This window comes from Haliaeetus leucocephalus, unplaced genomic scaffold (assembly GCF_000737465.1).
Source record: "Haliaeetus leucocephalus isolate CR32 unplaced genomic scaffold, Haliaeetus_leucocephalus-4.0 Scaffold473, whole genome shotgun sequence".
NCBI classification, from domain to species: Eukaryota; Metazoa; Chordata; class Aves; order Accipitriformes; family Accipitridae; genus Haliaeetus; species Haliaeetus leucocephalus.
In genome coordinates this window covers 7,664,682-7,689,159 of record NW_010972909.1, presented here as the reverse complement: position 1 = coordinate 7,689,159, position 24,478 = coordinate 7,664,682, and the positions used below count along the sequence as shown (strand labels likewise).

Sequence of the window (24,478 nt, the reverse complement as noted above, 5' to 3'; positions counted from 1 at the left end):
CAGACACAGGCACTTGATTGCTCCCGGCTCCCTGGCGAGACAGATTTCCCTCCTGTTCCTCAGCTGGCAATGCAGACTTTCTGCGTGCTATTTGCCCGTCCAGCTGCTCCACAAACATGCACACACGTGTGTGCTCACACCTATGTAGCTGCGGTGGCACGCATGCCCAGCCGTGCGTGCACAGCCAGCCCCAGTGCAGAGCTGGCGCCTGCACGTTGGCAGTTCGCTACCCCCCTTGAATCCCCCTCTTCTCTGGGCTATATGTGGCATTTCGAAGCTCTGACAATCTGCTCCAAATGTTTTCCATATTTGTTCAGCCTCCTTGATTCAAATACCAGGAACAACTCAGCCAGCACAAAGCGAAGCTTTGGGGGGCAAAAAAACTCACACCCCCATCAGCGCGCGCACACACACACGCACGTGAGAACCTAAAGTTCATCGGCATGGGAAAGGAGGAGGAGAAGAAACCCCAGCACAGCACGTCCCTGAATAACCAGAGCCAGACAGGGAAGGCACCCGAAGGGGAGAAAAGCACCGACTCGAGCAAGACGCAAGAGTCCGCGATGAAGAAGAAGAAGAAGCAGAAGAAAACCAAGGGGGATCCCAAAACTGGCCAGGAGGAGGAATCCCACACTTGTTGTGGCTGCCGTTTCCCGCTGCTGTTTGCTTTGTTGCAGCTGGCATTAGGCATCTCTGTAACAGTGCTGGGCTTCCTTATGGCAGGCATCAGTTCTTCTCTGCTAGTCAGAGACACTCCATATTGGGCTGGGATAATTGTAAGCATAAAGTCTGTTTCTCCATAAAGTGCCTTTGCCAACATTAATGCAAGCTGCATGATGCTCCACTTTAGACTAACCAACTGCATGCACAACACCATGTGAGTTATGCTAACTATAAATATTCCTGGGATTAAATGTCTGGGTATACTTTCCCAAGGAAACTGCTCCTGCAGAATAACACAGTCTTTCGTATTCTTCCCCGAAATACCCAACAGACCTTAAATAAAATGCAGGGTTGCTGTTCACTAGATGTACGTATTAGCTTGTGCTTTGCAGTGAACTCCTGCCTGGTGATGCTGAAAAAAAATGTTGATTACTTATGCTGCCTTCCCTCTTTCCCCACCAAACTATAACAATCAGGTTTTAGAAGTGACAGCATAACTCTATAACTCGCAACTTTTACCGGGGCGCGTTGGTAATAGCAAGAGGAAAGAAATGGCTGTCTTTTGAGCTTCCTCGCTGTGCTGCCTTGAAGAACCGCTGCGATTTAACCCCCTTCCTGCCCGCCGCTCCCCGACTTTTCCCCCACCAGAGGGAGAGACCGCACATGGCCGTGGGGAGGGGGACGGCACCGGTGGGTGGGTAACGTGGCAGGGAAATGGGAGCCTGTCCCAGGGCCCACCGGTGGCTCCCGCCAAGTCACGCGCGGTTTCCGAGTGACACGCCAGCCTCGCCGCGTGGGCTGGCAGGGACGGGATAAGGGCAGGGTCGTCCCAGGCATAAATAGGAGACACTGCTGGGGGACGAAGCCCGGGCTGGTCCCCAGGGCCGGCTGCCCAGCAGAGGTGGGGAGGAGGTGCGGGGTCTCGGTGCTGTGTGTGGTGTGGCCCCGCTTGGCCATGTGCTCAGGGACGCGCGGTTTGCCTGCGGAGAGACGGGGTCGGTGATTATGAGCCTGGGATGTGCCATGGGTGCAATTTAGTATGCAGGGTTTTTTTTTTCCCCAGGCAGCAGGCTTCAGGAAAATATATACTGATGTGTTAGCACTGTTTTGGGTGTTGTTAGACTGTAAGAACTCCCAGCAAATAAATTTGTGTTTAGGTACTTAGAGAAAAGATTTCTCGATGTGCTAAACAGCTATGGGAGCATATCCCACAAATGTAATTCCTTGCCAGTTGAAGGATTATCTGAACACCTGAACTGTTTGGGGTTTGCTGTATTAATCCTGCTGGGCGACCCTCCAAAGAGTGGAAAGAACAGGACCTGAGTTCCCAAATGAAACGCTCCTCTTACTCACCTTGCCCTTCTTGTTTCTCTTCCAACCAAAGAGGTATCTAAGAGTTGAGCAATGTTTTGCAGGGCAAGAGCCTGCCCTTGTTCAGGAGGACAACTTCCTCCTGGGGTTTTTGCTGTTACAAGCCAGGGGGGAGTGCGGATGATAAAATAACAGCATGTGACATTTTCACTACTGCTGTTTATTTGGGGATTCTGGAGGTCAGATTATTTCTTCTCCAGACAGCACTTGTAGTATCCCTGGTTTGAAATAGCTTTTTCACTAGAAAACGTTGACTTGCAAAGACTGGGGAAAGAGTGAGCTGGACTGAACTAGCATACAGCTGGGGAGGTGGGAAAAGCCATGGAAGCAGCCCCCGGCCCATGTGAACGTCATCAGCATCGAAACAGCATCCGAGACATCCACATATGCCTGATCTCCCTCGGTGAGGCCTGAAACCCCACCAAAGTCACTGCTTTCTGAAAACAGAGCTCTAACCCCTCTCGTTTTTAGCAGCAGCTGCCGGCAGTGGTGACATTCGGATGTCCGCATGAGGCAAAGCTCAGTCACTTTCAGAGTTCCCCCCTGAAAACCAGGCAAAATTTGCCGTTTGCATTCCTGAGCTAACCCACGACTCAAAGCAAAACCCAGCTCTCAGCCGTGGTGGTCATGTTTCATGTTTTGCACTCACCAGCCAGCCAGGATAACCCCTGGGGGAACACATCTCCTGGGACTGTGCTGGCTGTGGCGGTCAGGGCTTCATTTTGCTTCATGTTACAGGGTGCCCCAGCTATTGGGAAGACCAGTGCAGCCTGTGGGCTGCGGGCAGGGACCCGTGGGGAGGGGTTACTGTACCTACGGTTTGATTCAGACGGTGACTTTCTCCCTGGGGACTCTGGTGCGATGTTGAGCACGTTTGATTCCTCCCTGGCTCGGAATGGCTTTTGGTGCTCCCCTGCTTGCCCTCAGGGTGACGAGAGGGACCCTGTGCTGGGGGCACGTGGCCAGGCAGGGTCCTGGGGAACCACATGGCTCTCCTGCACCCTCGGCCCAAAGCAGAAGGGAAAGAGGGGTCTGACGCCAGCAGAGAGGGTGGGAAAAAGGGAAACTGGTGCTAGAAAGGAGAGGTTGAAGTGCTGGTGCAGCCCCAGAGTCTCCCAGCAAGAAAGCGCATAGGGAGCGCTGGCCGTGGCCAATGCACCATGGGAATAACGCAAAGCTTGTATCTGAGGCTAAAATGCAGGACGTACGACATGGTGCTGCATTCACTTTGTTCCTGTGCTGTGATGTCTCCGTGGAGGTATTTGGTGCCCACTGGGACATCGGACAGAGATGGCCAGGAGTTACTGAGCTGGAGTTACTGGTGTGTGGGTCACAGGGCGCTGCTGGTGAGCTGTGGCAGGGAGTCTGCTGAGGATCGGCCTCCGGAAAGCTGGGGGAAATTGGTCTGTGAAAGAGGAGCCTGGGCTGGGACGTCCTATGTGTGACTGGATGTCCTATGGGCTGGCTCTTGGGCTGCTGTGGGAAGCTGCACGGAGGGCATGTAGGTAGGGGATGGGTGACCCACATGCTGCTCAAGAGCAAACCTCATGCCAGAAAGTGACTTCCCGAAACTCATTTATTCGCACAAAAATGAGCAACAGAACAGAAAGATGTGGTGTAAAATACCAGAGCATATTTGTTTTAGTAGCATCCCACTCAAGTGCTCTTTTTAAAGGACTTGATTAGTATTCAAAATCAAGAACTTAAAAAATCTATTATCGAGACCTTTCTAGCAACATTAGAGATAATGGGCGAAGCTCATTCCTAGTGTTACTCCTTTGGAATTACACCAGGGCTGGATTTGACCCCACGGCTGTTAATGCAGGATGACAGAAAAATGAAGGAAAATTGCTAATGTGTTAAATAGACTCTGATTGATTGAAAGATTTTTTTCTTTCTTCTTTATTAGTGGCAAAATGGTGACACCGCTCCTGGCTGAAAATCGAGTGCTTTAGAGCATTACCATGAATGAAAAGGAACTTATTTAGAGAAGCAGCTGGAGTAAAATGCTACCAAGGAAAACCATGCAAGGCAGTCTGAATTAAACCGGTTCAAAACCTGACCGCCTAGGCTTGTGAGGATAGCGCAGGCCAGGGATTGGGTTCCCCATCCTGTGGAATAAAGGTGGCCAGCAGTCTGCTGACGGGGAGCGGAGGAGGCCCCTGACACTGAAGGGGTCCCCCCCAAGGGGTGCCCAGCACTGGCTCTTCCCTCCCGCGGCTCCTGCAGGAGGCAACAGCACAGCTTGCATTGCATCAGAAGCGCTTCACCATGAAACCTGGTTAAAACCTACTGGTTCAAAATGCATTTCTTCTGAAATCCGGGGGCGTTAGTCAGAATCAAAGGAAAGGTTTATGGACAGAAACCATGGAGCCTACGTGATTTACCACTTCTGCTTCAGCTTCAACAACCTATTCCCTGTAAAATGCCTCTGCCGCCTTGCTAGGGACAGGCGATACACACAATTAAAAACAGCGAGGGTGGCATTTGTTTCACCTACCTGTAGCCATTTACAGCAAAGGTGTCCAGGTCTGAAGCAGTTGCGTGGCTCCTCTGTGAGACCTGTCCCCAGCACCCGAAACTGCAGGCTGGACCACCCCGGCAGTCTCTTCCTTCCTGCTGTTTTGAAGGAGCTTGGACAAACTCTTCACAAATTCACCCAGGAGTGCAGGACTTTTTATTCTTTTTTCTGTGTCTTGCCACTGACTTGCTGCATAGCTTTGGGCAAGTTACTTAACCTTGCCGAGACTTTGTTATTTCTCCTGTAAAGTGGGGTTAATAATGGCTATCCGTCACCCCTTGCTTTGAGATCCTTGGATGAAAAGTGTTGCAGAAGCAGTAGATATTAATGGCATCCTTTTCATTCTTTTTCATTAGCTTGTGGCCTTTTGACACCCAGAAGAAGAAACGATGTATTTCTCCTTGAAATATCTGCTCTTAGATTATTTCCACTGTGATCAAAAGTAGAGAGTATCAGAGTTTTCACAGGCGAGCTCCCTTTCAGCCCCATTTTGCAGACTCAGGCAGTTAGGAAAGTTACAGAAATGCTCATCAGAAATGATTATCCAGGCTGTTTATTATTTCTGTCAGAAAGTTATTTTAAATCCATATATATGTATGGATGTACATAAAATCGGGAGTTTTAAAAACATTTTTCAAAAAATCTTTCTCAGGCAGCTCAAGGCAGCAACCATGGCTCCAGCTGTCATTTATTTTATTGCAAAAAGCGTCTCAGAAGATCTTCCATGGGCCAAACCTCCAGCCCGGGATCTCTGATGCTCCTCCCTGCTCAGGCCCTTCAGGGCCACGTCTCCCCAGGTAAACCCCCAGGCCAGAGGGTCCCGGAGCTTTACCCAAGGGGTAACCATGTCTTGTTGCTTTTTGGCATCAGCGTTCAAGCATTGGCTTCTCTGCCCTGGTGGAGTGAGGCTGATGTGGGGCTTTGTGGTGCAAAAGGCAGCCAGACTTTCAACTGAAAAAGCAATTTAAATATTCTTCATTTACCTGGAGTCAGTAATGTTTATGTCTCTTTGTTTATACTTTTTTTAAAGAACCTTCAAAAAATTTAAGCCAAAACCTTCACCAAAGGAAACAAATTCTTTGCTTCCCACGTCTCACAGACAAGGATAGGTGAGACAAATGAAGTTCCCACGATGGCTGGAAAACCCAGCTGTGAGGGACAGTTTGGGGGAGATGAGGGGCGAGAGGGAGTGCATGGCGTGGCAGCATCAGAGAACAGTACAAGACAACCTGGGCTGGCAGAGGAGTTTGGCTGGCTTTCATGCTTCAAAGACCTTTCGATGCTTAGTACAACATGGGTAGCAAACAGCCAGGACTATCCCCAGACACTGCGTATCCCTATCAGATGCTGATAATCGAGATGTTTGTTTAATTGATGTACTTCTGCGTGACAGTCTGACTCGGATGGTGGGTCCTGCCACTGACTCAGCATGTGCTCATGGGCTGGTAAACCTCAGTGCCAAAATCAATCGTGCTGCCTGTAACAGGCAGTGCTGACCCAGCCTCTGCCTCTTTAGGTTGTGCGGGTTTGTGTCATTTTGGGGCTGGAAGGGCAAGAAGGCAGTGTGACGAGCTCCCTGCACCCAGCACCCCCTCTGGCTTGTACAGCTCTCGGCAAAGTTGCTCCAGCATCCCCAGTTCCCAAGGAAGCAGCAAGGCCCCTAAAATGAAGCTGAACTTTTGAAATGGTAGGAGGTGGCAGCAGGGAGAGGCCAGGGGTTAGGACTTTCATCCTGAAAATGGGTACAGAGATGGTGACGTGTATAACTGTTAAGGAGAAGCTTTGAGAACATTGTGAAATAGATGCTGAAAGGATGAAGCATTGTATATAGGTGTCTGGGGCAAAAAGAATGGTACCATGCTATAAAGTGATATAAATTAGAAATTGGGGTTAAACGTGTCCTAACGATTAGCTGGGGTCGGTGAGATGGATGCTCCTCTGGACCAGAAGGGATTTTCTGTACATGTAGCCGTTCCTATAATGTAGATAGTTTCGCTGGCTCAGTGTGACAAAGCGATTCAAGGGCCATGTTGCCTCCGACAATTTCCCCACGGATGAGGCTCTGTAGATGTTGCCACCTAAAAGCCTTTCTGCAGAGGGTCTCTCACATGATAAAATGAGGCAAACCTGTATGGGTAAACCCCTGTCAGCCTCCTTGCCTTTCTCTTTCCAGATCCTCCCATCTGCTGCATGTAACGTTTTTCCACAAGGCCGGATGCTCTGGCTGCACGGTGGTGGCCCTGCCAAACATCAGACAACCGCTTTATGCATGAGGCAACCTTTTTATCTTCCTAGAGAGGGTCAATAATTGGGAAGCATCCCCAGCTAGAGCGAGAGGCAACCGATCCCATTCCATATTGATATGGGGGATGATTGACTATTTAAAAACCCCTGAAATGTGTTCTCTTTCAAAGCCTGAAAGGAGAGAGACACTTTCTTGTTAGCCCTGGCCCCTTGCTGGGTTTTTTTGTTGTTGCTTTTGACACCTTTTCCTGCAGCAATTGTGAACGTGGCTTTCAGTCAGGCTTTACCTCCTATACAGCCTTGCTGGGTTTTTAACTTTTACTTGTTATTAGGGAAACCGATTTCAATTTTTAATAAAAGGTGATACTTAAAAACTGGTGCCATCAAAGCAGCTAATGGAAATTATAGTCATGCAGGCATCCATTTTTTATACAAGCTAGCTTCAATTAGCCATGGGCAAACATCAAAAGGTTTGAGGGAGGATTGCCTTCAAGAAGACCCTCCAAGTTTAGGTATTTAATTGAACCTTCTCCAAAGTATGTGAAACTCCGGATGGTAGGCAATGAGGTACACTGCATGAAATATGCTCTGGTGAGGTTTCCCGTGCTTGTTTATAGCCATATATGTATCTAGGACCAGAGCGGTTTTCCTCAGAACCCTCTGCCATTAAAGCTCATCATTTTCTAAGAGTAACTATGCATTGATGCCTGATTAACTGAAATCCATACTTTTATTTTGATCAAGTATAGAGTGGAAAATTCTGAGGGGAAAAAAAACATCGAAATGTTACCTTTCAGAATGGTTTGAGAAGGTAGCTGCACACCAGAGGTCTGTGTGATACCTGGTCAAGTGCTGATCTAATCCTGGACACCTCTGTGGTTTAGCCCCCTGGTCTAGCTACAGCCTCAAGGGGAAAGAGGGAGGAAATCAGAGTTTCTGGCTAGATTATGTTTGTGCAAAAAGCCTAGGCAAGATTTGTAGAGGGATATTGTTCAAACAGGTTTCCTCAGCCTAGATAACCTTTTGACTATATAGAGATGATGGCTTTCCATAGCTTCATAATCATGGACACATCTCAAACCGCAAATCGTGTTCATGTAGCGCTCTTAGCCATGCTGCACTTCTCACGTTGCAAATCACTGCTGGCTCTGGGAACTTTGAATTATTTTTTTTTTTTGTTCCCTCAAGCGTTTGATCACCCAGCACCGTATTTCTGACTTAACAGCCATAATGGACTGCTGCTGCAGCTCCTGGCTTTGTAAGTGATGGTAGCCTTTGCAGCGCTTTGCCACGGGAATTAAATCTTACCACAGCACAAGTGACCATTTTCACTGCTGAGCAACTGACCTAAACAGCAAAGATCATTACGGAAAAATATGATTTCATTTGATTATGAATGTTCTTGCAGGGTTTTGATGACTTTACAGAATTTAAAAGAAAGTTGTGCATCTGCCACGGCGTGTAATTTCATAGCTTGAAGGGACTATAGTAAAGACATCATTATTTTATTCTGTAGGTGGGGCAGGGATGGTCAGTTATTATAGGTTTTATGACAGTTAAAAGAATGATTTCCTAGATGATGATGGCCTTTGCCTGCAACCACAATATACATGTTTATCATTATTATTACAGCTATTATTTCTGGGAGTAATTTATATGCAACTAGACTGTCCTTAAATCTAACAAGAAATCTATAAGGGGAAAAAACCATTAAGGTACAATACATCTGAGTGGCAGACTGGCTTCTTTTACATGTGGTAGTAAGACCCAGGCTGACCTGAGGGTGATGAAAGCTGGCAGTGAAAATTGCCTGTAGTACCCACTTTCACTGCAGTTTCCTCAAACCTCATAAAGCAAATGAACATCAGTGTTGCTGTCTGCAGCAGCCTGTACAGATGTCTGGCATCAGACATGATCCTGGTTCATAATGGCAAAGCCAACAGGAACATGTTCTTTCTTGTATCAATGTTTGCATCCAGTGAGAATGTTAAATTTGGCTTCTCCAAAGGTGTGGACAGGAGCTAAGCCTTGCCGTATCTAATAAGGCAGGTGAGCCATCAAGCCAAATATCACCTCTGAGGGTAAGCCAGAGACTTCAGAGATAGCTACAAGAGATAATTTCTTTATCCTTGTCCCTACAAACAGAAAGATCCATAGTGTCTTGAAGTCAGCAACTATAAAATAACTTGTCCACAATGGAAATTTTTTCCTAACTCTGTTAATACCGGTTTTCCCCCCTGAAGTTTGAGAGTTTACATTCTTATTAGAAAGGGCATAGTTCACCTGTGGATCCCAGCAATGCTGTGTAGCATTACACTGCGTATATTTGAGAGTTATTGTCCTCCAGTGTGTTTTCTTTCTGCCCATAAAGGTTGTTGCAGGCAGTTCTTGTTAACAAGCCCCCATATAAAGAGCAGATGAGTCTTTGTGAGTGTTTGCAGCATTTGTCTTGTGATGTGGTGTAGACCCAAGATGCTCCTTTGAACCAGGTTTTTGCCTCCTTCCTTCATTTCTTGGTGGCTGTTTTCAACTATCCTGCTTTACCAGCCTCATGTGCCAGGGTTTCCAAGATGCTCTGGGTAAGAAGCACTTTTCTGGAGTTGCTTTGTTCTATAGCAACACTTGAGCTAAAATTGTAGCCGTAACAAAAGAAAAACCAGTTTCACCAATATACAAGGGAGAGATGCAGACAGATTAGAGCAATCTGTGGTTTTGAAATCTGTCAAAATAAAGCAAACCACATTAATATGTCAGTGTGCGAAGAGAATGAATGCAAACCACAGCGGAAAGTTGTGCCCTATGTATTCGTATTTCTCCCAATTATGTACATTACATAACCATCTTCATCACTACCATGTGGTGTCCTCGCGCCACTCATACACCTTGTGCTTAGTCCTTGCAGGACCAGAAGCGAATGAGCCACAGGGAGGTGAGGACGGGGAAAGCAGCTCCTTTGCCCTGAGCCTCGTGGTCCTCACTGGGTGGCAATGTCTGTGGGCTTTGTCCAAACACCCTTCTGCATTGTCACCTGTGTTTGTTCCTGTTGGAGCCTGTTTTTCTCACCCGTGATGCTTTTAAGAAGTGTAATAAGTTTAGTGGGAGGGACAGGGTTGGATGGTGCAGAAGGATGCTGGCACCATGCTGGGCAGGGCGCCAGCCCGCCGTGCTTCAGTGGCAGCTGGAGCTCTTCAGCAGGGCGAGATCGGCTAAAGTAAAGCTGATGGTGAGGGATTTGGGGTACATAAAGCTTGAGATCGATCTTCTTTACTGCTTGAGTTCTGGTTTTAAGATGATCAACATACGTAAAGGCATGCTCCTTGCAAGTGCTGAATGTGCGTTGCGGTACGGTTGCAGTCTCACTGTTGAACCATCTATTTTGCAGCAGGGTGTGAGGCTCCGGGCTGTGAGAAACACCCAGTTGTGCTAGCCAGTGTGCGCATACATTGCCAAAGTCCTGAAGAGCCAAGGACTGCACGCTAGATCTCCGTGGGTGCAGGGATTCTCCCAGGCAATTCAGCTGGGACCCACTCCTGAATGTGGTTGGAATCAGGTCCTGTTTCCTGCTCAAATCTATAGGATCTTAATTCAGTTCTCATGACAACAGGCTCTAGCAACTAGCAGGGGTGGGGGCAACCCAGAAAACGTCTACTCCTATTTTGATTGTGGTTTAAAAAACCCTAATTCTGAAGTCACTTTTCAGCCCTGAGATGTTCCTGCCCAATGGAAGGAACATCTACTGCTTCCCACTAAAAAGAAACAGTATTGAAACTTTTCTACAGCATAAACTTTAAGTTTTCAGCCAGCCCTAGTAAACAGCTGTTTGCCCTGGATTGTGAACTAAAGGATTTCAAAGGGTATGCCTTAACCAAAATTAAACCTGTACCCTTCCTAAATACCTCTGTATCACATTCGGATCTTCTTCTATACAGTACTTTTCTAAATTTAAATTCTTTCCTTGGATAACCTTTCATGTCACTATCTATTCAGCAAAGGGTGTGATAGTCCGTCTGGAAAATTTTGAAATAGGATCTTGAAATAAACTTGAGTTGAAATTTACTCAGCATAGAAATGCATATTTCTAGATTTCCAGATAACAGTTACAAGAGCTGATCTAATTAACTGCTATTCTGCAGCTCTTAGAGAATCTATTTTATTTGTATAACAAATGCGTATCGATTGGTGGCAAGCAAGTGCTAAAGCAAGTTCAATTGCATTTTATGTTGTGTGCGTAGTCAATAAGGCATAGGAAATGTATGCTTCATGCTGGGATAGTGCAGTGGCTATTGAAGCACTAGGATGCAGGATTACCTAATGCTACTTAGCAATCAGCATCAACAGCATCCATAACGTGCCTGCTGTAATGCAGCTGTCTTAGTCACTTAGCAGGTCCTAACAAATATTTACCAGAGTATTTTTATAGTTGTTCTATTACACTTCACAGGTATAATTCAAAACTGATCTATTAATAATGTATAAAATAGAAGCATAAAGCTGTTTTCTGTATAAATGTTCCACACTTCGGTTTGTTCCAATGAGTGAATTTACCTTTAAAGAACCCAAATGTAAAACATATATGGGTCATAATTCTCAGCAACATTATTTTTTACCGTCACTTACAAAATACACATCTCTGGTTAAAAAAAAAAAAGTTGGTATATTGTTATAAAAGAAATACTTAAGCCTTCTGAAATATCCTGGCCAAGACTTGCTGGAATCCTGACCCAGTGTAATCTTTTATAAATACCTCTCTACAAATGTGCCTCTTCAAGTATCCCTGAGTATATTATTTAAATCCCAGAGGAACTTTAGAAAGTGCATGCAGGAATGGAAATCCTTTTAAACGATAGTCTTTTGTATGGGAAGCTCTCTGAAGAGGGAGGTCTGATCCTGCCACCTTGAAATCTGGCAGGGTTTTTGCAGGAGTTGCACGAGGCAGTTGATGGTAAATTCCACCATCGGTATCTGACTCTACCCTCGGAAATGAATGCAGCTGTGTTGGATTTCTGTGGGAAAATGGGAGCGGGAATGGGAGAGCGGGCACAGTCCCATGATGTCTCACGGGAGTAACCTGGAGAAACTGGCCCTCGGTTCATGCAAGTGTAAATGCCCACTAGTGTAGCTGAAGCAAAGCAAATTTGATTTATTGCTCATAACAAGATCCTTCAGCACCAGATCCTGAAAAAACTTAGGTCTAGCTTTGACATGGGCAGCCCCTTTCATTTCACATGAATTTGAGGATGTAATGTTAAGCGAGTGTATTTAAGCATTTTTTTTTAGCTCTCGCTGCAGGTTCTTTCCTTCAGCCACTACTGCCACTGGGGGAGTTTATCATTTGGATATTACTAGAGATATGATCTCCTTAAGATTTAAGTTTTATGGGCATGTTAATTGAATTAAAAGATTAATATACAGTGCAAGGGACCAAGGACATAGTCGATTAATCCTGAGAAATAAAACATGCTTGAGTCACATAGAAGCACTATAGGGCAAAAAAACCCCCAGCACTGAAGGACCTTTGACAAGAAAGGTTGTTTTTTTCCCCTGACAACCCTGTCAGCTATGGCTGTCAACAATAAAAAGAAGAAAACAAATAAATTGGAGGCCATGTGTAAGTCATAGGACCAGAATATAAATACACATGACACGGAAAGGAGTAAATAATACTGACGCTTTCTTTAGAAATGTTCTCAGGCAATACTTCCTATTCATGTCCTACTGAAACAACATGAAATAAAACTTTATGGGAAAAAGTGTTATTAATCACACAGGTTCTTCAGGGACATGACTATCTGTGTGTTGAGAGGCACTCCTCCTTTACGGGGCTGCTGTCTACTGCCTTACACCAACAATGAGATACAAAGAAAAGTTTGGTATTTTATGCATCACGTCGTAAAAAAAAAAAGTGTTTAACCGTTGCTGTTTAAAAAGGACAGTTATGCATTTTTCACTGCAGGTCGAGCAGTCCTCTGTGGAACTGGAAATCTGGATGTGAACAGCACTGCCAGAGCGTGCAGTGAGCGGGGGGACGGGGCTGTGAAGGAGCCCCACGCTCCTGCAGGCAGCTCCGTGGCGTAGTCCTACCCCGAGCAAAGGCAGCTGGCACCTGGGGCTGGCCCGAGAGGGCAAATCCCACTGCTCTGGGAAAGCAGAAAGCCCCAAATTAATGAGAAGTCTTAGAATCATAGAATCATTTAGGTTGGAAGGCCCAAAGTAAAATGAAGGGGGGAAAAATGCAGATTCTCGCTGTAGTCCCTGAGAATTTAATAGCTATCATTTATAATCAAGCTGCTCCTAGCAAGGAGGCAAGGCTCGCTCCCGGCCCCGCGTGAAGACAAGCCTTAGTGCTTTTGAAAGCACGCTGGCTGAGCTCGGCTGAGGTCCCCACCAAGGCTCATCACACCTGGACCTTTTTTAAAGGTGTGATATGAAGCTGCATTTAAAAACGCGTGCATGCCATCGACTCACCTGTTTTTCCCAAGGCAACCCAAACACACATAGGTTTCTCCAAGCGTAGCTCCAGCCGCCAGCAATGCCCTGTCCCTCTGCGGGCGCAGTCAGGACTCCTCTCGTTCCCTGATCCAGCCCCGGCAGCCCCACGGGAAGGTGTCTGCTCTAGGAGAGGTTGAAAGTCTCTGCTATAAACTGTGCTGCTTCTTGTCCAGCGACAGCTATGGTTACTGATTTACAACCTGCACTGGTGACATAAAAACTCTGTCAGCACCCAGTGGTACATAGGATGATGCTCTTCGGGCGTCCAAGCCCAATTTCATAAGCCTTCTGCTCCTTTTTGATAGTTAGTTACATGGACGAAAATTCAAAACACATCCTAGAGGCTATTGCTGGGCTGTGTCTTTGTAGATCTGATTCAAAAAGTCCCTCTGAGTAAGTTTTTTGTGCCTCAGTATCTGTAAAGTGAAGGTTAAAGCTCTTTCCTCCTCACAAGTGCATCCAAACACATGAGGCTCTTACACGCATGGCTGTAGCCCCTGCTCAAATGACTTCACTTACACATTGCTCCTTGAGTTATGGTCCTGCTAACAGAGAAGGTGTTTGGGCTTGAAAAAAAATGTATTTTTGTGGTTTCTTTTTTTAACTCTGACACATTCTACATCTCTTCCCTTGCAGGTCTGTGTGGTGTCCTTAGTGGGATTTGTTATGCTTTGTGTTTTGTACCAACCTGATGAGAAGACGTGTGTGCAGTTCACAGTAAAGGTACCTTGCCTTTTCTTTAATTTCTTTTTCTTCTCATGTTGTTAAATATAATCAAAAAAGTTGATACTGGGGGTATTTTTAAGACCACATGGAAAGAAGTGAAAATGCACCTGAAATGCAAGAATGTTTTTCTGGTATCTTCCATGCAGCTAAGGAAGAAACTGTAGCCTATAAAGGGGAAACACTAATAACAAATATTTCAAATAAGAACAAGATACTGTTTTATTTGCCATGTTTTAAGAATATCAAAGAGATTCATATCAACAAAGCTGGAATAATTTTGGAAGTGTTCAGTGAAAGGTTGAGGGTTTCTGATTAAGTAGAGATATTAATAGAGAGCTGGGTAAGAAGTAGGGTGGCATAAAATGGGACCACTTAAATCAAGTTTTAATTTTTAATGCGATCTAAGAAGCATCTCGGCATCTTCCCAGCAGTTTTGCTCCTCACCATGAAATAAGAAACTGCATGGGCACAGGCAAATTAAAAAGTGTGGGTGGAAATCTCTACCTGCCCACCTCCATGGCTGGGGAGAGAGGCTGTACCTGAGCACTGGTAGCCGTGTCCCAGCGCACGGTGCCTTGTGTTAGGGTCAGGCATTAGTGAACATGGGAAAGCGTTAGCAAACCATAGAGGCAAGCATTCTCCCATGAAGCAAATTCCCATCCGAGCATTGCAAGAGAGGCGCAGAAACCGTGCGCCATGCCCCGCCTTGGTCCCCAAAACTGCTTTGCTGACACTGCTAAGCGACTAGAAAAGAGAGGCTGAGAACCCTTGTTCCAGATGGGGTATTTTTTAACACCATTTTTCTGGGCTGTTTTTCCTTATTGTAATTTTCAGGGCTCTTAATATTTTGCAGACACATAATAACCAAGAAAAATACCGACGCAAGCAACACAAAATAACAGTGATTATTAACTGAGAAAGGCAGAAGGAAATCAAATGCAAGGAGCGGCTTTCTGAAACCTGGCATTCATCCTCCCTTAGAAATTAGACCCCGGTGTGTCTTTTGTGCCTCTCTCAAGCTTCTCCCGTGGTTAGATAAAGAAAGGGAGACGAACAATTGTTTCTGCCCTTTGATTGCCTTTACATTCTTACCCTGTCACCTTTACACCCACGAGTAAGCGTTACAGCTGCCCAGGGAACTGCTGGGCTGGGCGGGAGCTGCCACACCAGGCTTTTTATTGCTTGCCCTGCAGCATTAAGTTGAACTTGGCATCCAAGCAGGAAGGGAGTCATCCCTCGTGGTGGGAACGGCATGTGGGGCTGGGCAGCTCAGATGTCTCTGCCACCCTTAGCAACACCACCCACCCTGGCAGTGAGAGGAACGTGAACCATCGTTCCCGCAAGAAAAGAAATGCTTTTAAAGTGCTCCCCAAGAGATGTAAAATGGGTTATTCCTCGTCACCTGGCAGAGTTAGGGCTAAAGTCTCTCTTGAAAGGCTTCTGGTTCAGTCAATGGCCGACAGACTCTTGCCTACCCAAAGCACCCTCCTCCCCAGAATCCACCTTTGCGACGTTTCCGATTGCAGCATGCCACAAAACTCAATCATTCCCAGGCTGTTCACCTCTCCTGTCCTGCATCCCCACCAGGAGCTGTTATCCCACAGTGCCTCCCTCCTCCCTGCCTCTCCTGGCCAATGGCTTCTGGCTGCAGGGCACGTACCTATTTTAAATAAAGTAGGAGTTAAGAGTCTCCTCCAGGCCTTTGATCACACAGGGCTCATCTAAATCTCCAGTATCACTTCCCAGATCTTCAAATGACAGTTAGACTCTGTCTCTGAACAAAAAAAAAAGAACATTAGCTATTCGGTGACAAGGCTGAGGATGCAAAATTACAATCATGAGACAAAGCCAAGCAACTTGGGTGGTTCTCTCCTCCTTGGGGACCTGATGCTTCATCCAGTGCCACGGCTGGGTTCAGCCCTATCTGCCCCGACTGTCGTCCTGAGGACTTGCTCCCCAGCCCAGTCCCTGCCCTCACACTGGTGGCTGGTGCCCACCGAGGCTGCACATGGCTGCGAGCATCATCCTACAAGAAAACCTTGGCCAGGCTTCCCTGGAGTAGAGTAAGCACCCCAGGACCCCTTGCATAGCCCAAGGGTCACTCTGGGAGGAGAACCACACACACAGGCCTGAGGGATCTTAGTCAACCCCCGAGGTGACCCTACGACCACTGTGAGTGACTCCCTCGGGGTGGGAAATGGGAGGAGACCTGTGCAGTCCTCTCTGCCTTCCTCCCCCTCGACAGCTGCTTCTTTCATTTCACACTTGCCTGAGCCCTGGATCCTGTTAAAGAAGGAGGTGTTAGAACTGCTTTCGGCAGAAGTCCCTTCCTGACGCTACTGCGGGTATCCGCTGCACCCCGTGCATCCGTGAGAAAGGGAGACCACCACCCAAAGGGAGGGCGGCTTTGCCCTTCGGGGGCACAGCGGCGAGTGCCAGGCTGAATTTCTGCCCCTGCCCCATCTCTGTGTCTGCAGGCAGAGTGCTCTGCAGCACGGCAAAGCAGCATGCCCCGCTATTATGTGTGTATTTAAAAGGGGAGATCCTCTTCCCTTGGCAAAAAAAACCAAAACCAACCACATAGGAAAATCTTGAGGAGTCCCGTGGACTTCCTGAGCGATTTGCTAATATTTGACAGATTGCTCACTGTGGTCCTCATCACAGCATCTCCCACGGTAGCGTGACACCCTCTACTCCTGCCCACCCAGCCCACACCATGACACATGGTTCCTGTTCCCTGCATGGGCTTGCGCCCGAGCCACCACCACCTTCAGAAGGGGTCCACGTCTGCAAACCCTTCTGGTTTCATCTCTGATAACTGTGAGAAGCCTTTTCCATGAGGAACTCAATCCATCTTAGGTTATTTATATTCTTTTTGGCACAGAGCAAAACTATTGCCAGTAAATATTGCTAAAATGTTTCCTCCTCATATGAGGAACCCAAAGGAGGATGAGCTGCCATGCTCTGACCTCATCTTATGCTGTCCCTCCCCGCTTCCCTTTTCTCCTTCTATTTAAACAGCAATCACAGTGTCTACCTCTCTGAGGCTGTTAAAAAACAGTTTTCCAGTGGCAAGCTCTGGTTCCTGGGCAGAGCTCACTATGGGGTTGTATTTGCCATGTTGAAGTTGCCTTCAGGTCTGGCATGTGATTAATCTGCTGATGGGACCTCAGCACTCACTGTCTTGTGCTCCCTCACAGGCAGTATTTGCATTTGCCTCACCTTTGATATTTGAAAATGTGTTCATTTTCAGCAGCTCGCAGAGAGATTCCTCTGCAAACATCTTGTGAGAATAATAAGCTATCTGGAAATTGCCCTATGTCCCCACGCATCTTTGTTTGCCTCTGAGGACTGCTGTAAGAACTGCCTGTGTATTCAGATTCTGAGATCTCCTTCCCTTTAGGTACAGAACAGGCAAATTCTTGCTTATTGTACCTGGAGTGTAGCTTAGGCTGTGGATTTTATGCTATTTTGTCCTGACTTTGGATAGAAGTTGGCAGCTAAATAAAATACTTGCCAGGGGAGAATAAGGCACATCGTGTAGTCTTGGCTTAATATCTCATTTATTAGGGAGGCCTGATTCTGTCTACTGCTGGTCTGAATCCAGGGAATTCCAGCCAGTCCACTAGGATTTCTACATCGCAGAACAACTTTCATCCCTCAGAGAAGAGGAATGGTCATCAATGTTTGTCCATTTTCCGTTTTCCCCATCAAACACATTTGCATCATCTTTTAAAGTAACGCCATCAGCTTATGAATTACCACATCTTTGTTTGGAGGGGGTCCATCAGTCAGTAGTGCTCCATTTTCTGTGCACTTTTTATGAGGAGGTGTCCCCATTTTCCAACTTCACCTTTCCCATGGACCTTTACCTTGAAAGCTGCAGGGATAAAGTAATTGCATTTAATAAGAGCCACCCTCATTCTGAAGCTGCCCTTGGTTTAAGGCTGCAGGGGAAGTCATTAAATTTAATAGTAGCCAAGTCTTGGAAATGAAGATCTTGCTGTAAGAATTCGGTGGTGCGGGGGAAGAGAAAATATATATCTAGTGCTTTAAGATCTGCAACAAGCCCAAATATTTTTTTTCAAGTTGGCAACTGAATAGGAAGATTGATTCACGCTGTAGATATAAGACAAATACACCAGGAGCGTGAATTTTATCAAGACATACATACTTGGAGTTTCAAGGTCATAAAAAATGCTTTTATATTGCTAGTTTGCTTGCGTTATTGAGGTTAAGAGACAGAAAGAGAGAAGCTGCTGTTTAAAATAACAGATTCCCAACCATGCCATGTGTCTGACAGATAAGACGCCAAGAAAAATAAATGTTTTTGCAGTGCTGAACAGAACCAAAAATGCTATTTTGGCTAAACACAGAATATGATTTTAATATACATTCACACATATTTTGTATGCAACACGGCAACTGCCAGTTCCAGCTATCAAAAGCAAGGGAAGCCCATATGCTCTGGTATCCAAAGGTCTCAGGTGCAACCTGGAGCGACAAAGGCTCTGAGCTGCTGCCGCTTTCTGTGCATTTGTGCGGGTGGACTCTGCGTAGCTACCCTTGATAAAAGCCACCCTATTTTAAAGCTGCCACTGGTGTAAGGAGTAGCAGGGTGACAAGCAGACCCTTGCCCTAATGCCACGGCACTGGGAAATGAAAGTAGCTCGCTGCTCTTTCACACCTTTGAAAGGCTTTTCCATGTTTATGGGGCAAGTTTTGGAAGGAGATTGAGCACAGCATGCACTTTCTTGTGGAGATTTGCATTCCTGCTCCACAGTAGGACCTGGGAAGCAAGCAGGCTGGCTGCATTTGCAGGCCCACAAGCGGGAGATCAGCCACCTCACTGACTGATTTGCAAGTATAAATCAAATTTGTTTGGGCATGCAAACCAAGAGCTGGGAATAACACATGCACAAAGTTTCAAGAACACCTACTTCTCAGTGCAGCCTGGGATAAGATGTCAGCCCAAGCCTCAGTCTGCTCAGCTCTGCTTCAAGGCAGCTGCACTAATTTATCTCAGCTGACTACTAGGAGTCTAGCCAATGCAGGTACGATGGTAGAGGAAGACGCTCCCTCCCTCTCTATAAAGCTTCTGGCTGTATAGAGACAGATTTCTTGGTGCTCTTGTCAGGTCTCAAAATTGCAAGGTAATAGTCATACAAAATATGCAAGGCTAGAACCTTGCGATGACCTGCTGACCTTTGCATCACCAGGAGGTTATAGCTGCCTTGCAATTTTTGAAGCATACAGTGTCCAGATCGTACATTGAATGCATGCATTTTCTGTGAAGTACATGTGCATGCATTCGTTCTGTGTTCCTCATTCTCTGTGTAGCTGGAAAAAGAGTGGTTTTTTTTTTTTTTTTTTTTTTTTTTTGCTTTCTTTCAGCTGATGTATTTTCTCCTGAGTGCCCTGGGTCTGGTTGCCTGTGTTTTGGCAGTGGCTTTTGCTGCACACCATTATTTGCAGATGACAAAATTTACCTGCGATACCATCCTCGAGTCCTGCCAGTGCAAACTGGACACTGCAGACCCCCTTGGTAGGACCTTCGTCTACCAGGACGCAGGTGACTGTGGCAGCCTCACCAGCATGCTTAACCTGTACTTACTTCTGCAGATGGTTCTCAATCTGATCGCAGCCTTGGTATGTCTGTCGGCATGCTTTGTGATGTGGAAACACAGATACCAGGTCTTTTACGTGGGCGTTCGGTTCTACCCTTTAACTGCTACTGAAGGCCAGCAACAGAAAGTATAGGGTCTGGGCAGGCGGGGGGCTGTAGCCAGGGAACAGAAAATGTCAGCATACTGCCACCATAGACACCACGGATGGATGAGTGTTTATAAGGTTTTTGACAAGGGAAAAACATTCACACAGTTTTAATGAACATATTTTTCAATCATTTTAAGAGCATTTTATATGACTGCTCTTGCAAAAGGTCTCTTGTGAGATTATATAGAGGTCACAAAGTCCTAAAGATGCAGCTGTACAATACTCACCAAAGAGGATCTTTAATAGCCATAGACAAAATGAGAGCTTAGAAAATCATTGGGAACTCATCTGCAGGGCTACAGCCGCTAAGAAATAGGGTACATTTCCCTCGCTGGTAGATATCTGTTCTTGCCTTTGGAGAAGCTATACCAATTTCTACCAGATAAAGATCTGGTCCAAACTGCTTAAATATAATCATGCTGATCATGCTTAGGGAATATATTGTCTCTCAGATGCTCTGTATATAATCCATGCTAACCTGATGGGGATTCTCCAGATGTAAAAGTAATTAGGAAGGTCAAGACCTCTTCAAATACAGGTTGAGACCAACAGCAAAGTGAATATCTTGACAACTGCCATATAAAATAGACATAAGAATTTTCAGAGTGACTAATGATATAGGTTACCTAAACCAATTACTAATAAACAACAATATGAGTGGGTTGACTGATGGTGATTTGGTGGGCCCTGCTTGAGACCCCAGGCAGATTTCTGAAGTATGAACACTCGGCACTTTGTAAGAAAAGATCAGTTTAAGAAACCTTGAGTTACTCTTCTAAAGTGGAGGACCCTAAATCACTAGTCACGTTGAAAACTATGTTGACATTGCTGTAATTGCAGGCTCCCAAACCCGGCGTCTAGCCAGTTCCACCAATTATACTCCAAGCACAAAAGGCCAAATGCATTTTTGGTGTAACTGCTCTGAAGACAATCAGCCTTACACACCAGCAGTGGAGTTGGGCCAACAGCCCTGAAAGATATATCCCCGCAACAATGAATGTTTTTAAAATGGGGTGGAGGGAGGGAAGCAAGAAGAGACTGCCAGTCTCCCAAAGACATCATTTATTATGATGAGGGCAAAAGCATAATGTTTTCTTAATAAGCAGCATAGAATAACAAAACGCATTCAAACAGTGCTTTTTCACCCCGAAAGTGTGGCTCTAGAAGTGCTTTAAGTCTTATTAGCCTTACACCAAGACAAGTGTGTTGGTTTGTCCCTCGAGCTGTCATTTCCACTTGCACAGCATGGACTTCTAAATGTAGGAGCAATTCTGAATCGGCAGCGTTTTGCACTGCCTGCCAATATATATCTATGCAAGGGCAAGGCAGTTGGTGCTCACACCCTGCCATGACTAGGGATTTCCCGATCCCGGCCAGAGCAAGGGTGTTTCTGAGGTGGGGTGGAGCAATCACATGCCAGAAAAACTGTGCCATAGTCATTAGCAAGGAGGAAGCAAATAATATTTCTATAAGGCTTCAAAGAAACAAAAACTTTCTGTTTCTGCAGCAAAAATAGCCACCAGGAAGTCAAAAACCCAGTCTGGCAAAAAGCTAGTTGTCTTAAGTAGCTCTAATCCTACCCCAAAACTGCCTTCCGTATGGTGATCACACATCACCCCGGGGCTAGACCAGCATACCTCCAGGGTCAGAAGATCACAGCGTAGTTAAGTCTCCTGTGGTCCACCTAGAGTGCTGCTTGGTGTACACGCTCAAGTTTTTGTCATGGAAAGTGCTTCTAGAGTAGTCAGCGTCACCAAGGTGCTCTCTGCCAAGCTGCAAAGTGAGGAGCTTCAGAAAATGAAGGTTTATGAGACCAGCTTCCAAATGGCCTTTTTTATGCATCTACAAATAACAGTAATAAATATACAGTACTATATATAGTATAGTATATACTAAAAATACAGTAAGCGTGGCCGGGGGGCACATTTGCAAGGGTGCCCGTTTGCTTGCCTACACATCGCCACCCATCCAAAGCCCTCAGCCTGGCTCCCAGGCACGCTGGGAGCAAGCTGAGACGGCGGCGGAGCGTGCGGGCAGGTTGGCGACGTAAGACCCGTCTGCCGGCATCGGCGGTGCCATCCGCGCGGTGGCGGGATCCAGCCCGGGTCCCCCGACTCCGGCGGGGCATGCCGCAAGCAGCGCTGGCGGACCCGTGCCAGGGCCAGCCTCCCATATGAGATGGGTCCACAGGGGTGCCTCTCACTTGCTGCTTGTACTTAGATATTGGTTTGTCCCCCATCCCTCGCACGACTCCCACTGCGCTCTCCGTGGAAGTGTAGGGCGGAGGATATACCTTCCGCCCACCTACACGACCCTCGCTGCGCCTGCTCCTCCCTACGACCAAAACTGTGGGCTCTCGTCTCCGCAAAGAAGATAACAAGAAGCGGGAAAGGGATCGAGGGGAGGCTGAAGGACAGCTCAGCTTTGGGGCTTCCTCCCGCCCTCGCCACCAGGCGCTGCACCCTGAAAGTTGGCAAAACAAGAGGAAGGCTCTGCTGGCAGAGCGGGGCATGTTTTCCCACCCTGCCTTTTCCTTGTTGTTCAGAAGATGACTTGGTCTGCACAGCCCTAGCTTAGGATGTGCTGCGCTGCGTGCAGGCTGGCAGCAGCAAGCTGTTGTGGGAGACGGCTGGGTGGCCTCGGCTGAGCGGCATTTCCACCAGAGCCGCGCTTTTGTCTCCTTAATCCTTTGACCTCGGTCTCACCCATGTTTTCACTCCCTGTCTCCCATCACCTCCCAGGCACTGGGCTCCCAGAGGCCAGCCCCTGTTAGATGGGGCTGGGCTCGCGTTGCCTGGCCTCTGCCTACTCACCCCCGGGCTTAAATTTGCTGGGACTCCTCTAGAGCTCGAAAGACGCGGCGGTGGTGGTCACAGAGTCACTGAAGATGCCTTCAGCGTGGCGACGGGGAAGAGAAGGAAGATCTGGATAAGAGAGCCTGCTCCGCTTAGCAAGCTGTGCACCTCCGTTAACAGCGCACCCTCCGCTTTGAGCCACCGCCGCTGAGTTCAGTTCACTAATCAGAGCCTTGCAGCTTAACCTTTGCTCTGGAAGAAAGCAATATTAATCATATATTCTGTCGGTATTTTAATGCTTAATGAATAAATATGGGGCATTTTGATCTAGCAAAGACTAACTTCTGTGTTTCCTCTTTATATATCTCAAAAGCATAAAATCAGAACAGGAGAGATGGGGAAATGGACACGGTAGCATTTGGAACTGGTTTCCCCTGGGTATGGTTTTACAACATGTATTTTGCTCGGATCAAGAATTTTGGAAAGTACTATTTAAAGGATTTTCACCTACCACAGCGTACTCAGACAGCTCCCAGCCTTTTCCTGGTGTCAGAGTCCACACAGACTGTACCAGGAGAAAGACTGGGACTAAAAGGCTTGGAAAGGACAGAGGTGTTGAAGAAAAAAACAGTTTTTTTTAAGTCCTGGAAATTTATTCTCTGGGTGAATTCCGCAGAAAGGGGTAGGATTAAACCGCTACAGACACACAGAATTTGCGAAGGGCTCAGTGTAATTTACTCTCACAAACCCAGGTGTGATTCTCATTTGCACCCTGGCCACTTTACACTGTTTTCCCAGTGTAAAGGGGTTGTAAAGACGGCATCAATCATTTTTACACCTACTTTATGGCCATTTTACACAGCTAAAAGGGCCCTTTGTGTAAATGAGTACTCAAACCCTAGAGGATTTAATAGAGAGGAGATCCTTTCTATAGACTGCACTAGACCCTCTAATAGGGTCTATTACTGGGATATAACTCTCTGCAGGATTTTATAGCTTGGCTTAAAGATCATCGGTCTTGATTAAATTCAGTTCTGCAAAACTTTTCCAAAGGCTGTAACCCCCCTGGTGACATGCCTGCTCCTCCACCCCGAGCACACGCAAACAGCGATGGTGCTGCCTGGATAACTGCTTGTTTTTTAAAAGGAGAAGCAGCAGCTACCACTTTCTTCTGGCTCTGAGGCATTTTGATGTTATGCTATGCAAATACCGGAGCGACAATAACGGCAACGAAAAGGGAACCGAGACATGGTGCCTTACACGGAGCCAAAATGTCACATTCTCAACCCCACCAGGCACCGAGGTGGCACCTGCCCCGGGGGGGGGGGGGGGCGGGCTGTTGCAACCCCCCCCCTTCCCTGCTGGAAGGGCAGGGGCCGGTGGGCGAAGGGGAAGCACCGCTGGGTCCTGACCCCGTGCCGGGGCTGCCACCAGCCCACTCCTCCCGCCACCGCCTTCACGTGACGGCCATCTGCGCCTTGCCGGCCCGGCCGGCTCTGCGTGGGCACCACTTGGAGCGTTGCCTAAAAAACAGCTCTGCGCAAGAGCGCTGGAAACTGTAATCAACTCGCAGGACTTTTTTTTTTTTTTTTTTTTTTTTTCACGCAACACGCCAGTCCAATATTTGCTTTGGGGGCCTTTCGAAACAGAAAGCACGCTGCTGGTGTGTGAGAGAAGCCACAGTTCAGGTCCTCTATATTTAGAAAGCCAGGATGTCATACCTCCCCTTGAAATTTTCATAGTCCCCTGCACCCCACCCACCCACACACGTACACATGCTTGCGTCTGGAAAATGTTTTTCGGTCTTAGCAAAGGGTGTTGGCTTAGGGGGATTCAAGGGAGGTGCAGAGGAACAACAGCAGCTCAGTCCTGCGTGTGAAGCTGGAAGCCTCCT

At 46.9% G+C, this 24,478-nt stretch overlaps 1 protein-coding gene across 1 annotated transcript; it reads left to right on the top strand.

Annotated features, from left to right (window-relative positions):
• The first annotated feature begins 296 nt into the window (after positions 1 to 296).
• SSPN (sarcospan) lies at positions 297 to 19,780 on the top strand. Its single transcript, XM_010575417.1, is given in 3 exon segments — positions 297 to 776; positions 13,925 to 14,011; positions 19,409 to 19,780. Coding segments are annotated over 3 exon segments (933 nt in total). The 3' UTR covers positions 19,775 to 19,780.
• The last annotated feature ends 4,698 nt before the right edge of the window (positions 19,781 to 24,478 follow it).